Source organism: Mesoplodon densirostris, chromosome 12 (assembly GCF_025265405.1).
Source record: "Mesoplodon densirostris isolate mMesDen1 chromosome 12, mMesDen1 primary haplotype, whole genome shotgun sequence".
NCBI lineage: Eukaryota > Metazoa > Chordata > Mammalia > Artiodactyla > Ziphiidae > Mesoplodon > Mesoplodon densirostris.
This window is the reverse complement of record NC_082672.1, coordinates 15,744,297-15,758,929: the sequence shown is the minus strand read 5'-3', so window position 1 is coordinate 15,758,929 and position 14,633 is coordinate 15,744,297. Positions and strand designations below refer to the sequence as shown.

Sequence of the window (14,633 nt, the reverse complement as noted above, 5' to 3'; positions counted from 1 at the left end):
TAAATAGTGGTTCATTGTGATATTATGTACTAATACAACTCTTTATGGAAGGAAACAAAAACAAAAGCAAGACCTTGTGAGTAAAACACAAAGTTAAAGAAGCTAAAGAGAAAAATGAAGGCAGATTTATTGCCACTTTATAAAAATATTTTATTGAAGACTCCAATCAATGTAACAAGTATGTTTTCTCAAACAGTGGCTTTCGCATTCTCACTTTAAGCCATTTTACACTCTGTGGCCTCTTCCCCACCCTCTCAGTTTTCATCTTAAAAGATATGATAATCTGTGTAGGGAAAGGGGATCTGGGCTTTTCATTTAAAGATAAGCAATGATATTGATTTGAATCAGTGATATCTACCATAATTCTTTTTCTCTCTTTAAGTGCTATGCCTCTTTTTCTTAAAAACATAAACTGTGACCATCCTTATTTTATACACAGGTACCTAAGGCATTCATTTTCCTTTTTAAGTAACAAAAAATAACCTAAGTTTCTTCTTTCTCCATACTGTACTTTCTTCTTGTAGCTTAGAAAACAAAGTCCATATTGATGAGCATTGTTCTGGAACCATTCCTTCTTTCATTGCCCTTCTTTAAACACGATATGAGTTTTCAAGTATAAGAAGTATCAGAAAAGAGAAGCACTGTAACTGAGTATAGATTCTCAGACTTGCTAGAGGTATTTGTAAGGGCGTTTACAAAACAGAGTTACCTGACTTTTCTTGTCCCAGGAATGCAGTTTCCCACTTCTCTGCTTTTTGGTTTGTAAGACCCAAATTCTGTATTATCCATATTACTGTGGTGTCTTACTCTCAGAAATTATTAATTCTCCACACCAGTGTCCTGTTGCACGACTCTGATGTCACTTATAGGAACACACCCTGCTGCACGGAGGCTGCTGTCGTACTGTATAAAATGTCTGTATGGTTGTCTTTAGGTTCTAGGACAAATCTGCAGTTCTATACATCCGTTCTGTCAGCCAGGATACAGATTTTGAGATCTGTGTGTACATATATAATCAAGTTCGTATTTTCCCTCAAAGTTATTCAGTGAGTGCTTTTGTTTAAAATAGTTTCTTCGGGAGGTGGGCTAGGGATGTATATAATTGGGGGAAAAGAGTTATATGTACTTAAATGGATGTCAAGTTCTTACTAGGTTTCTGGACTGAAGGTTCAATTTTTTTTATAAGTTCACTTTTCACCTACTCTATTCTTTGTGCGAAAAAACCCTCCAGAAAAACAAACAAAAAACCATGCATCTAGGAAAACATAGTTTAAATACTGTATATATGATAATGAAAGTTAGTAATGCTCATTATTTAATAAAGTTTGTAAAGTACAAAGTAAAATACGGTGTGAATTAATGTGTTAATTCTAGAAAGATCAAGATTTTTCTGAACTATACTCAGTTATAATACTTTGCCTTATGAGCTGTGCAGAAAATGGTTCAGGGTAGAATTCCCTGGCGGTCCAGTGGTTAGACCAGTGGACTCAGAGCTTCCACTGCAGGGGGCACAGGTTCAATCCCTGGTCAGAAAACTAAAATCCTACAAGCTGAGCAGCATGGCCAAAAAAAAAAAAAAAAAAGAAAATGATTCAGGGTAGTGATGATATACCATGTTTCAGTGGCCTGTGACTGACCATTTTCTGTATCTTTTGATTACTTTTCCAATATTGAATTTAGCCTGGGATGATCATACCCTTCTCTGAAATTCCCCTTAGACCAAATGTCTTTCCAGGTAACTGGTTTTGATGGTGTGAGATCATAGAGTAGTCTGACTTGCAGCTGTGGGGTTAAAGTCAGGTGAGGTGGAGGGGAAGGGCCCAGAATGCTGAAGTTTTTTTGGTGCCAAAAGACAAACTTGCCTACTTTACTCTGGTGGTGCAAGCCCATGGGCAAAGCCCACTTTGTGTATCTATGAAAAAGAACAAAGCTTGATTCTCCAGACAATAGCTTATTCACAATGCATCATACAATAGGAAAGGAAGAGAAGCAAGCAGTTCCACTTCATTAGTTCTAAAACCATGTTTATTCAGCTCAAACGTAAAAGAACAGGGCTTGGATAGTAAGTAAATCATCCGCTCTACGGGGCAAACACAAGCCCCCAAATATTCTATTGTTTGTATGGCAAGGTATGGCTCTCCATATAAGCATCACAAGACCATGGGTAAGCAGATTCCTTCTTGTATAGACTAGTTAAATCAGAGGCTGTAAACTGGTGGCCCAGAGTCTGAATCTGGTTTACACAGTTTTAAAAAGGTTTAACATGAAAATCCAGATTTCCACCTTTAAAAAAAAAAAAAAATTAGATCTAGCCTGTTTGGGGCTGGCTTCTGATGAGGTGACTCCAAGATCTGAGGATGGAATTTAAAGGTGAAAATCATCCTGTAAGCCAGTAGGGTAGCAGATCCCTGGAGAAAGAAACAGGCGAGGAAGCCATTTTGGGCCTAAGCCATTTTGGGAGCTCAGCCTGGCCAAAATGCTTTCCTTGAACAGGTCTCGGTACTTAATGATCTCAAGGGAACAAAACAACAAACTGTTATTAGGCAAGAGAAGTAAAAACCGCGAAGTCCTTGTCAGCTGTAAGGACTCCCAGTTCTCTTTCAATGGTAAAGATTAGCCTGAAGCGCTCAACTACCTGAAGCCCCGAACATAAGAGATGATGTCAGAGATGATGTGGCACTAGCTTCCTACCTGTTTATCTTGCCAGTTTTCCCCATTTTCAGACTTGTGCACCTCCATCCTCCCAAATCTTAGCCAGCATAATATTTCTAAACACAAACAGAATACAATTTTCTACAAAGTCCTCCAAATCTGTCTCTGCCTTTACAGGAGCTGCTCCCTTTGCCTGCGTGACCCTCCCACTACCATCCAGGAGAAAACCTGCCCGGTCCTCAACACTCAGCTCAAAAATCACTAGTAAGAGCTGTGGAGGGTCTGGGATTTTACTCAGCTTGCACGCTAACCGGTTAGCTTGCCTCTGTATCAGAGGTCATGATCACACCGGGCAGGAGAGCAGCATGAAAGCATTGGTTTCCCTTGCTTCTCCAGGCCCCCAGGGGCCTGCAGAGCATCCCAAGTATGTGCTACACACACACAGTGGGTTGCTTTCACAGCTGAGGAATAATGGATTTAAGAATCTTTTATCTAAGAGCTACTGGCAAACCTGCCCAATCTTTGACCCTGGAGGGAGGCATTATCTTTACATTGTGGGCAGCAAACATTATCTTCCCTCTGCCCTGGAGGGAAACACTCTCTATTTTCCAAGGTCGTTTGCTATGCAAATATCCTTTCAACACTAGCCCAGAACAAGACCGATTGATACAAGACAGGAAGAGATGCAAAATGCAGGGAACCCATAGAGAGTGTCTCAGAACGATCACATTGTTACCCAAAATTGGCTTCCCCTCTTGGTGGGTGTCAAGCTAAAAGACACAACCATGCCAAAGGTCAGGAGAAGGATTTATTACTTGCAACAAGTAAGGAGAACACCAGGGATCTTACGCAAAGCAGTGTCTCCCCTAACAGCAAATTTGGGAAGTTTTTAAGCTAAGGGTACATGCATATTCATGAAGGGGCTTGAGCAAGAGAATTCAGCATAGAATTGGGGCAAAGGTCAACAGAGTCCAAGCTTTAGTTGATTGAAGTCAGAAAAGGTCAACATCATCATCCTTTAGGTTCCAGTTGATCTGTTGGAAGCTTCTTGTGACTCTCCAGGTCTAGGAAGGTGTTTCTTCTTAACACTTATAACTCTCTGAACCTTTAGGCTTTATAGCTTTCCATCAACATGCCTGTGTTCTACTATACAGTTCTGCACAGTAAACTCTGACACCCTGACACCCGAGCTTGTGTCTGTCTTGTTCAAAGTTGATTCCTTCGCCACATGCCTAGCATAGAGGCTAGTATAGAGCAAATGCACTCTCACTCTCTCCATATACCCATAAATAGCATATTAACTTCAGATATATATATATATACTCCCTATTCTGGAAACAAACTTTCTTTAACCTAGGTCCCAATGTCATCTCAGAGTGCACTGAAATTATTTATATCCACTAGGGAAAGAATGTGAGTTAATGCATTTTTAAGGGCTTCAACACAATAGAGCCCTTTCCTCCCAGGGTAGTTGACTTTTCCTAAGTAAACCAGTATATATTTGAGTTTGGGATCAACAGATTCAGACATATCTATCTCCAAATGAGATCCTGACACTTCCCCGTGAAACAAACCTGGGAATATGAAAGATCCTGAAGTTTTCTTCCATAAATCTTTCTCCCTTTCCTATCCTCTCCTCCAAGTGTGTATTATGTGTGTAAGAACCCAAATAGCTCTCATCTGGAATGACTTCAGGGTGGGGCCCAGGAGGGAGTTGAAGGTGAGCAGAGGACAGGGGCCTCCATGGTCATCCACGTGAGGACCCGGATAGGTTGAGTAAAATACTTTAACTGGCTTGATCAGCACAGGCATTTGCTGTCCTAGACCTTAAAGTGATTTCTCAAAATTTCATATAAGGTCACAGTTCGTCATATCATAATGGGACAGACCATTGTTGACCAACAGTGTCAACACCGAAAATTTTTTAAGATTATTAAGTATGTTAATTCAGTTAAAAAAAAAACAAGAAACAAAAAAACCACATGGTTTCTAGGTGAACTTTATTATACTTTTGTTTTGGCCCTGCTGCCCAGCTTGCGGGGATCTTAGTTCCCCAACCAGGGATTGAACCCAGGCCCCGCCTCGGCAGTGAAAGCACCAATTCCTAACCACTGGACCGCCAGGGAATTCCCTATTATACTTTAATGTGAGATCTAATTAAAAGAGAGTAGCGCTTTAAAGGTGTGGATTGCCATACGCTTTTGGTGACGACTGAAAACAGCCTCCAAAGGGCCTTCTCCAAGATGGGTTTGTAGCACATCTAGATGGCCTGAGTCATTTCCATATGAGGGATTCCAGTAACAAATTAGTTTTGGTAGCTCGCCCTTCCCAATCAATTTAGCTTAGGTGTACGGTTTTAAACTCGATCTTTTCTATTCAAACCTTTCTTCTGTACAGAATAGTTCATGAAGTGTTGGAAAGTCTTCTTTGGGGCCTGCTGTGCCATGCTGAGCCATGCAGTTCACAAAAATGCCACACTTTTCTGTGCAATTCAGTATGATCGGAAGGGTTGACTTTTTATATGAAGTTGTGGCTGTGTTGTTTATTCTCCACTTCCCTGTGCTATTTCTTCTCCACTTAACATTTCTAGCAGTTATAAATTTTCTGAGAACTGCTTCTGCAAAAGGTTACAGGTAAATATTGCCACCACAGGTGTGGCCCCCACTACCTTCCTATCCCTCCCCCAGCACATAGAAAGCCTTCAACACACAGCTACTGAACAAGCGAATGAAAGAATGTTATTTCTCACACCAAAACTGGAAACAATACAAACAACATCAGGAAAAGGTAAAATAAATTATGGTCTATCCACAATATAGATTAGGTTATAATATATAGCCACTATAAGTCATGATTTCGAGTACTATCCCTTCCCAATTTCATGAAAACAGATATAGCAAGTGAAGAAGAGACCTATATATATAATATGGTCACAATCTTGTAAAACAAGTTTAAAAAAAGACAGTTATGACTTGGCAATAGTATTGTGGGTGATTTTATTTTTTACTTTATGCTTTTCTCTATATACATTATAAATAAATAGTATACATATTTGAAAAACACACTCAGCTCCAGCATGGGATCCTCTGGTGTTTTCTCTGACGCTCCTCCATAAACAGTTAAGCATTTCATTTTCATCACCTCAGAAAACAACCCTGTACCTATCAGCTCTAACCTCCAATCCCTCTCTTTCCCCTGCCCCCAGCCATAAGCAAACCCTAGTATTTTATGTCTCTATAAATTTGCCTATTCTGGACATTTCATATAAACAGGATCATATAATATGTGGTGTCCACAGTCTTTTTAAACATCACTATGGTTGGCCCTCATCAGCTGGACTGACAAATTGTCACTACTCTGGTGGAGTTACTGTTGGAAACTCCTAAGGGTAGAGACTGGATAAGTTTAAAAAAAAAAACACCTTTTTTTTTTTTTTTGAGCAGTTTTAGGTTCACAGCAAATTTAAGAGGAAGGTACAGAGATTTCCCATAAATTCCCTGTGGACTGGGTGATTCTCATCTTCATGGCCAGTGGCCTGTGTTCAGCAGTGTCCAATGAATGCCCATTAAATGAGTGGTCCCCAATTTACAATGAGACAAGCCTCTAAGGGTTTTATGACTTGCCCAAGATTATCAGGACAGTAGGTGGACGGGCCATTCAAGTCTCCTTTCTGATGTTTATATGCTTGTGTAACCAAGTAGGACCCTATAGGGCATTCCCAGGACAGGCCCCCCTGCTCCCCCAATGTCCTCCACCTGCCTCTTGCTTGTAGAAAAAATTTAACCTCCTAAACCTTCCTCAATTCCAAAGAATAAACTTAATCAGAGAAGTGAGAAAGTGCAGAAACAAAGCAAAACAGTCAAGCAAGACAAAATCATAATAGTTTAGTCATTAGACAAATTCAGAGACCCTTAGTTCCTCCTCAAGGGCTATAGATAATATTCTGAACCATATCCTTTGAGCTGTTCTGTAGATACTGAACCCCCCACTAGGGATGTTCACGGGCTGATCACACATTCAAAACCCTCTTCCTCACCCTGTCTTTAAAAACCTTTCCCTGAAAACCACTGGGGAATTTAGGTGCTTTGAGCATTAGCTGCCAATGCCCCTTGTATGGCGCCTGCAGTAAACCCTGCACTTTCCTTCACCACAACCTGGTGTCAGTAGATTGGCTTTACTGCACCCTGGCGAGTGGACCCAAGTTTAGTTTGATAACACTTGTACAAGACACAACTTCTGTGATTTTTGTTTCCTCTTGTGTAAAAAGGTGGTAATGAAACCGTGCACCTCAGACTGGGACTTGAACCCGGCCAAAACCCAGGCTGGGACTTGAACCCACGCGGCCGGGACTTGAATCCAGCCAAACCCCATAGTCTTCCAACTGAGATCACATACCTGGTTTCAGGGCTTAATGAAGCTCAGGTTCTTGACGTCTCATCACAGAAAGAATTCAGTGAGAGACAAAGCAATAGGTAAGAAGTGGATTTATTTAGAAACACACTCCACACACAGAGTGTGGGCCATCCCAGAAGGTGAGAAAGGCACCAGGGTATGGGGTTGTCAGTTTTTATAGGGGTGGGTAATTTCATAGGCTAAAGAGTGGGAGGGGTATTCCAGCTATTTCCGGAAGGGGCGGGGATTGCCAGGAAGTGGGCCACCGCCCACTTTTTGATCCTTCTGGTCGGTCTTAGAACTGTCATGGCGCCTGTGGGTGTGTCATTTAGCTTGCTAAAGTGTTACAGTGAGCCGATACTGAGGCTCAAGATCTAATGGAAGTTGGTTTGTCTGCCATCTTGGACCCATTTGGTTCTAATCAGTTTACGTCACGTCCTTGGGCTGTGTCATTCTTTCAGAGGTTGTGCCCTGCCCCCTTCCCGCCTGTTTCAGTAATACCTACCTCACAGGTTTGTGAAATGTTAGCTATTGCTGTACCCTCATGTGTGAAATGTGGTAATCAGCCTCACAATGAAAAATATAGACAGTAGCATGCGATTAAGACATGATCAACGAAGGCAGGCAAGCCAGACTGACCTCTCTGGACCCAGTTTCCTCGAGATTGAAAATCAGGACAAAACACATTACTGTTTTTTAGGATTAAATTCAGTGTCTCTCCAGAACCTCCTACAGGGTTTAGCTGATGGAAAGCCAGTGTTTATAATCTGTAGTTTTATTACCACTTTGCTTGGTAATTATAAACCTGTTAAGATTATAAACAAAGTATTTCGTTTTGAGGCAGCTAAGCCTCACAGAGGTTAAGCAACTTGTCTACGGCTACAAAGTCAGCTTTTGAACTCCAAGGCCCACACGCTCTTTACTGTTCGGCCGCCTCCAGCCTGATAAATCCAATCCCCGGTAGCTAAACCAATTGCCCTTCCAGGAAGCAAACTGCCACCCGAGGGCAGGATGTTGTTGGCATCCTAGGCGGAGGAAGAAGGTACTGTCTCTGGGCAGGGCGGGAGCCCCATGCTCACGCCCCACCCTCCTCTGATTTTTAACCCTAGGCAAATTTCGAGGCTGTGTTTGCAAGAGCCAGAAAGTGCCCATCCCTGACGTCCAGGCAACTCGAACAGCAGCCCCGCGCCCCACAGGCCCCCACCTTCCCAACGTCACGGGCACTGAGCGCAGTGCCCCCTAGGGGCTCCTCTCCGCTGAGGAAGAATAGCCAGGACCTTCCTACCTCTGGCCCGTTACCGGCCGGGTCCGGTTCTCCCGCCTGGCGCCCGCCCCGCCACCCCCAGGAGGGACGTGAGCCGCTGCGTCTCTGAGATCAGCCGCCGCATCTCCGCGTCGCGGGAGAACCCGCGTCCCCGCTGCGCCGCCCTCGCCTCACCATGAGCGCGCGCCTGCCGCTCGTCCTCCGCCAGCTCGGCCGCCTGAAGCCCCCCGGCCCGCCGCGCCGCCTCCGAGAGCTTTGTCTCGCCAGCAGCGGCGGGGTCGGCGGATGTGGCGGCGGGGAGGGCCTGCTCGGGCAGCGGCGGCTGCGGGACACCCAGGCCGGGAGCAGCCGGGGCCCGGGCAGCCGGGCGCCCCCAGCGCGGGACTCGATCGTCCGGTGAGTGTCTGGCGCTCGCCGCCGCCCAAGTCCCCGGCGGCCGGGGTAGACCCAGGAAGTGGGGCGGCCGGAGCTCTCGAGGCTCGGCCGAGCCCCGGGGGCCTCCGTGGGGGCTTCGCTGAGCACGGGGTCGCGAGTGTTTGGTGCCAACTTTTAAGGGTGACGGCAGCTGGTGGGGGGCAGCGCGGGCACCGGGAGGGCGGGCTGGGCGCGCCGGAGGACGGAGACTCTTGGGGCCGGCCCAGGTCGGAGGGGCGGGGGTCGGGAGGGCGTGGGCATCCGCGGCGGGTGCTGAGCAGCTCAGACCGCGCGCCTCGCTCCACGTGCACCTCTCGCCGCCTGCTCCGATGCAGCCGCGCCGGGCGCGGCCTGGGCAGGAAAGGGGCGGCGCGGCGAGGGCTGGAGTCCCGAGGGGGAGGGGCGCCCGCTCCCGCCCCGCTAGCCCTGCCGCCCGCCTGCTGGTCGGATCCGGGGTGGGGGCCGGGGCGCTGCGGGGCTGCGGGGCTGCGGCGGGGGCGCCCCGGGCCCAGCGATCGGCGCCTGTCTGCACAGGGGCTCCGCCTCCGGGACGCTGGCTGCGGGCGGCATACCGTGACTGCGGTGAGGTCTGCCCTCCCAAAACGCTGCAGCCTCCTGCGCGTGGGAGGGCTGCGGCCCGGCCCACCCAGTGACGCGCGGAGGGCGGCCGGAGAAGTCGGGGCCGTCTCGTTCCCAGCGTCGCTGCACCGTGGGCACGGAATCCCCAGCTCAGCCTTATTTCCAAAGTTCTCTCCCGAGCGAGAGGCGAACTCTGCCTGGGAGACCCGGGCCGGCCTTCCGCTGTCTCCACCGGAGACGTTCGCGGGTCCCCCTCCACCCCCGCTTCACTTGTCTGAGTGAAGCGCTCCGGACATGCCTGGGGGTCGTGGGAAGGCCCTTTCTTCCCTTCCCTAACTAGAATTCCTAGTTCCAGGATGCCATGTTACGGAGCGAGCTCTTCACGTCCATCCGCTGACATCCTCTTCTGTTTTCCTTCTAGCCTTCATTCTGAAAATGAATTCACCTTTTTACTCCCTGTTTCCAAGGCGCTTCATGATGTGGCCCATGACTCCAAGGACTCTTTTAGTTTACCTTGTTTTCTCTCCGGATGTCTCGGTTAGGTCTCTTCCGGTCATTAGATTTTAAGCAGTGTACAGCTGAGCTCATCTTAAGGGGTTGTTACCACACCGAACTGGGGTACCCTCGCCAGATGGTCACCGGGTTGTGACGTAGGCAGGTACAGTGTGTGTTGCAGGGTACCAAGTAGGGGACAAGCCTCAGATCCACTCCACTCCAACTTGGTCTTTGAGATAGAGGTTTTGGGTTTTTTTTGTTTGTTTGCCAAACCACGGGGCATGTGGGATCTTCCCCGACCAGGGATCGAACCGGTGTCCTCTGCGTTGGGAGCGGGGAGTCAACCGCTGGACCACCAGGGAAATCCATTATTTCTTAATTGTGGTTTCGGCAGTCGGGATGTCTCTGGTTTATGCTTCTCTAGCCGGGTGGTCCTTGGCCAGAGGTCTGTTAGCTCATCTGGCCCTGGAGAAACAGCTTGAGTTTGTAGTTAATGAGGATATCTATGATAGCAATTTTAGTATATTAACGATGTTACCAACAACAGCAATTTTAATCATCTGACTCTGTTTGATTATTGCTCATTTAGCACAGGATTAAGGGGACAAGAAAAGGAATAAAGTTTTGGATAGAGAGATTAATCATAAACTGGATAAGAGGTTTTAGGGGGATTTGGTTTCAGGGTAAGGGTCCAAAGACAGTATAGGATGCAGAAGTCACCTTCCAACTAGAAGTTGAGGAGGCAACTTTTCTCACCCAGGGCAGAAAAATCTCTGATGAGAAACATCTATGCTACTTTCTAGACTTCCTGAGCCTGGTAACTCCTTGCTTGCTTTGCTTGGCACTGTAAGAATAATGGAAGAATAAGGAATAACCCCAAAGAATGAAACGTTACACATGTGACAAGTTGTGGGGGAATTAGCCAACTTTATGAGCAGAGCTGGTGACAGGTGTCAGCTTCTGCAGTCGTGTGCCCTTCATTTTATTGAGGTGCTACAAGTGTTTCTGGGAGAATTGCTTTTGGAAGGAGTGTTTTTAGCGTTCAAGTGTAGCTTTGAGGCACAAAAGAACACTGTACAATTATAAGAACAAAGGTAGAGTCCTTGTAGTACACCTGCTCTACAGATGAGGAAACAGGTTCCATAGTGGCTCAGTGAATTGCCCACGCTAGTCAACCAAAGGCCTGAGCACTGGTCCTCGACTGTTTCCACTGAGTGCTTCAGGGCCACCCAGACTCCTTGTTGAAAACACACATTCCCAGGCCCCACCCAGACTTAGGGAGTCCGACTTTCTGGGCTGAGTCACAAAGCCTTTCTCTTTACCAAGCTTTCCAGATGACCCTAATACACATTGCCAAGAACCACTTGGGACCCGCACTCCAGTGCCTTCCCACAATAGCCAGAAATAAGGACCCAGTATGGCCCAAATTCGCAGCCAAGAAAGGCAGAGAATCTGCATACGGCATGTGGTCCTCAGCCGCATGTTGTTGGACAGAAGATTCTTGCTCATTTATAAGGTGGTTTGTGAACTTTCACATATATTCTGGTTTATCAACACAATACAGTTGTTTCACTGGGAATCAAGTTGCTTTATCCCAAGTGTTTAAAAACCAAAACCTTCCTGGGTTGTAGACAGCTGCATGCCCATTTACTCTATGTCTTCTAGCCCAGCTGACTGTGGGAAGGCTCGTCCAAGTGTTTAAAAACCAAAACCTTCCTGGGTTGTAGACAGCTGCATGCCCATTTACTCTATGTCTTCTAGCCCAGCTGACTGTGGAAGGCTCATCCTGGTTGAGTTTTGAAGCCTTTAAACGTTTTCTGAGCACCCTTCTCTCATCCACCTACAAGAGCAGTGCCTGCCAGTTACATTCGTCAAATTCTTCTCTAAAACTGGGAGGAGTTTTGCCCCTGGCCATTTTGCCTTGTCCCTTTGCTCATGGCCATTTATTGCTGATGGGATCTGGCTGGAAGTTCCCCTTGCATTTTTTGAAAGCTGTTGTGCATGCAAGACCCTGATGGAGACAAGAGATGATACTTAAAGGTGGTCTTAAGCACTGAAGCTTGGGTACTGCCTTGGCTAAGCCTTTTGTCTATTATTGTGAGAGGAAAAAGAGCCAACTTTCTTTTTTAAATTTTTTATTTAATATTTTTTAATTAAAATTTTTTATTGAAATATAGTTGATTTACAATGTTGTGTTCCAGCAAAGTGATTCAGTTATACATAAATGTCTATATGTATATAGATATATATATAAATATATCTTTTTCAGATTCTAGGCTGTTACAAGATACTGAATATAGTTCCCTGTGCTATATAATAGGTCCTTGTTGTTTGTCTATTTTGTATATAGTAATGTGTATCTGTTAATCCCAAACTCCTAATTTATCCCTCCCCCCACTTCCCCTTTGGAAACCATAAGATTGTTTTCTATGTCTGTGGTCTGTTTCTGTTTTGTAAATAAGTTCATTCGTAAGAGCCAACTTTTTTAAAAAATACATTTATTTATTTTTGGCTGCGTTGGGTCTTAGTTGCGCACAGGCTTTCTCTAGTTGCAGCGAGCAGGGGATACTCTTAGTTGTGGTGCACGAGCTTCTCGTTGTGGTGGCTTCTCTTGTTGCAGAGCACGGGCTCTAGGCGCACGGGCTCAGTAGTTGTGGCACATGGGCTCAGAAGCTGTGGCTCTCAGGCTCTAGAGTGCAGGCTCAGTAGTTGTGGCGCACGGGCTTAGTTGCTCTGCGGCATGTGGGATCTTCCCGGACCAGGGCTCGAACCCGTGTTTCCTGCATTGGCAGGTGGATTCTCAACCACTGTGCCACCAGTGAAGTCCATTATCTCTCTTTTAGAGAAAATACATTTATATGGCACATTTCATCTAATGAGCCGTATTAAGGAGAAAAAAATTTAAAAAAGAAAATCACTGTTAACATCTAGTTTGTTTACCTCTACTTATTTCGAAAATTAGAGATTGTCACATTCTACATCGGATTTTTTTTTAAATAAATTTATTTTATTTATTTATTTTTGGCTGTGTTGGGTCTTCGTTGCTGTGCGTGGGGCTTTCTCTACTTGCAGCAAGCAGGGGCTACTCTTCGTTGTGGTGTGCGGGCTTCCTATTGCGGTGTCTTCTCTTGTTGCAAAGCACAGGCTCTAGGCATGTGGACTTCCGTAGTTGTGGCTCGCGGACTCTAAAGTACAGGCTCAGTAGTTGTGCCGCACAGGCTTAGTTGTTCCGCGGCATGTGGGATCTTCCCGGACCAGGGCTCGAACCCGTGACCCGTGCATTGGCAGGCGGATTCTTAACCACTGCGCCACCGGGGAAGCCCTACGTCAGGTATTTCATGATTGTTCTCCTCCCCCTCCCTCCACCCTTTCCACACTTGCAGGAGCCTGTCCTTGTGCTGTCTAATTAGTTTCATTTAGAGTAGGAAACCTTCCAAGAAAATGTATTGTATCCATCCTTTCTAGTCATTAACCTAGATCTGACCATGTTGTTTTTCTTTCTCAATGCAGAGAAGTCATTCAGAATTCGAAAGAAGCTCTGAGTTTATTGCAAGGAAAAAACCCTGCCTTTAAGCCGGTTCTTGCTATTATTCAGGTAAGCTGAGAACGTGGTTCTGTCTTGCTATTTTAGGATGTCTTTTAATTTAGAAGACAATTGTACACAGGTGACCAGCTGCATTTCTTGTCACAGAAGTCCCACTCGGGCTTAGGGGAGGGAGGAGAAAGCTCATGGGGAAATGTTGTCGTTTCCCCCTCTATCTGGTCATTTTGCTGCTTCAGGATTACAGGTTAGTTACCACTCTGTTTGAGTCTGTCTCCTTTTGGCGTGGATAGCTTCCGGAGGTCAGGAGGTAGGTGCTCACGTAAGTTGCATTACACAGGATATAATGTGGTCTGGTATAAATGCTGATCAGGTGTGATTTGAGTGGGATGGGAAAAAACATTCCACTTTGTTTCTGTGGAAGACAGATGCTTGCTGAGACATGGTATTTGGTGATCTTACCACTCAGTCTTTTCAAACCTGCCATGAGTCTGAAGGGCCAAAAGCCATGCCATGGCAGGACTTGGGAGTTCCATGTCTGTGTTCTAGCAACGGCCCCTTCATTGCCAGCTGCAGTTGGCACTGTTTGCCATCCTTATTGGCACACCCAGGTGACGCAGGTGCAGGGAAGTGGTGCACTGCGCCAGGCCTGTAAGGTCACACAGCCCAACAGCTGAGCCGCCTCTGTTGTTTTTGGTGCATGCTTCATGTATCAGAAGAGCAGCCTCTAGTTTCCTCAGCGGTGTAATTCCAAGACAGGAGAGCTATGCTCAAGTCACTTAGGGGCCTGCATTCTTTGGGGTCTGTTTCCTCACCCCCAACAAAGATAAGCAAGTGAGAAGAGTGGAAAGAAAAGCGAAACAAGAGCCTGGCCTCCTGGAATTCCGTTCATTGGTAGCTTTTCACCCAAGGGCAAGTCCTAAACACCCGTCTTAGGCCTCCTCACTTAGAAAGGAATGCTGCCTCTGTGGCTATATGCGCCCTATGAGGAGTATTATTTTCAAAAGTGATATATCTTAAAGCCTGAGAAACTGACATGTTAATAAATACCAGCCCTTAGTCCCCTTTTATGAGCAATAAGACTCTTTTTCTGCATTTCCCTTATCATCTTTGTAGTCAGATAATGTATAATCACAAGATTAGTCTTTGTCCTGTTTTGTACCTTTTCAAGGTATTTTTATGTTGTTACATTCTCCTTCTTGCTCTGCTTTCCCAAGGCAGGTGAGGATAACTTGTTGCAGGAAATAAACCAGAATTTGGCTGAGGAGGTAAGGATTGTTGATTTTTTGAATGATT

General features: G+C 45.9%; 1 protein-coding gene across 3 annotated transcripts in view; it reads left to right on the top strand.

Annotated features, from left to right (window-relative positions):
- The first annotated feature begins 8,091 nt into the window (after positions 1-8,091).
- Positions 8,092-14,633, top strand: part of MTHFD1L (methylenetetrahydrofolate dehydrogenase (NADP+ dependent) 1 like) — a 205,301-nt gene continuing 198,759 nt past the window's right edge. For all 3 annotated transcript variants that reach the window (XM_060114711.1, XM_060114713.1, XM_060114712.1), the window contains exons 1-3: positions 8,092-8,704; positions 13,307-13,391; positions 14,555-14,605. In XM_060114711.1, coding sequence (XP_059970694.1) covers positions 8,484-8,704; positions 13,307-13,391; positions 14,555-14,605 — 357 coding nt within the window. In that variant the 5' untranslated portion in view covers positions 8,092-8,483. The remainder of the gene's footprint in view (positions 8,705-13,306; positions 13,392-14,554; positions 14,606-14,633) is intronic.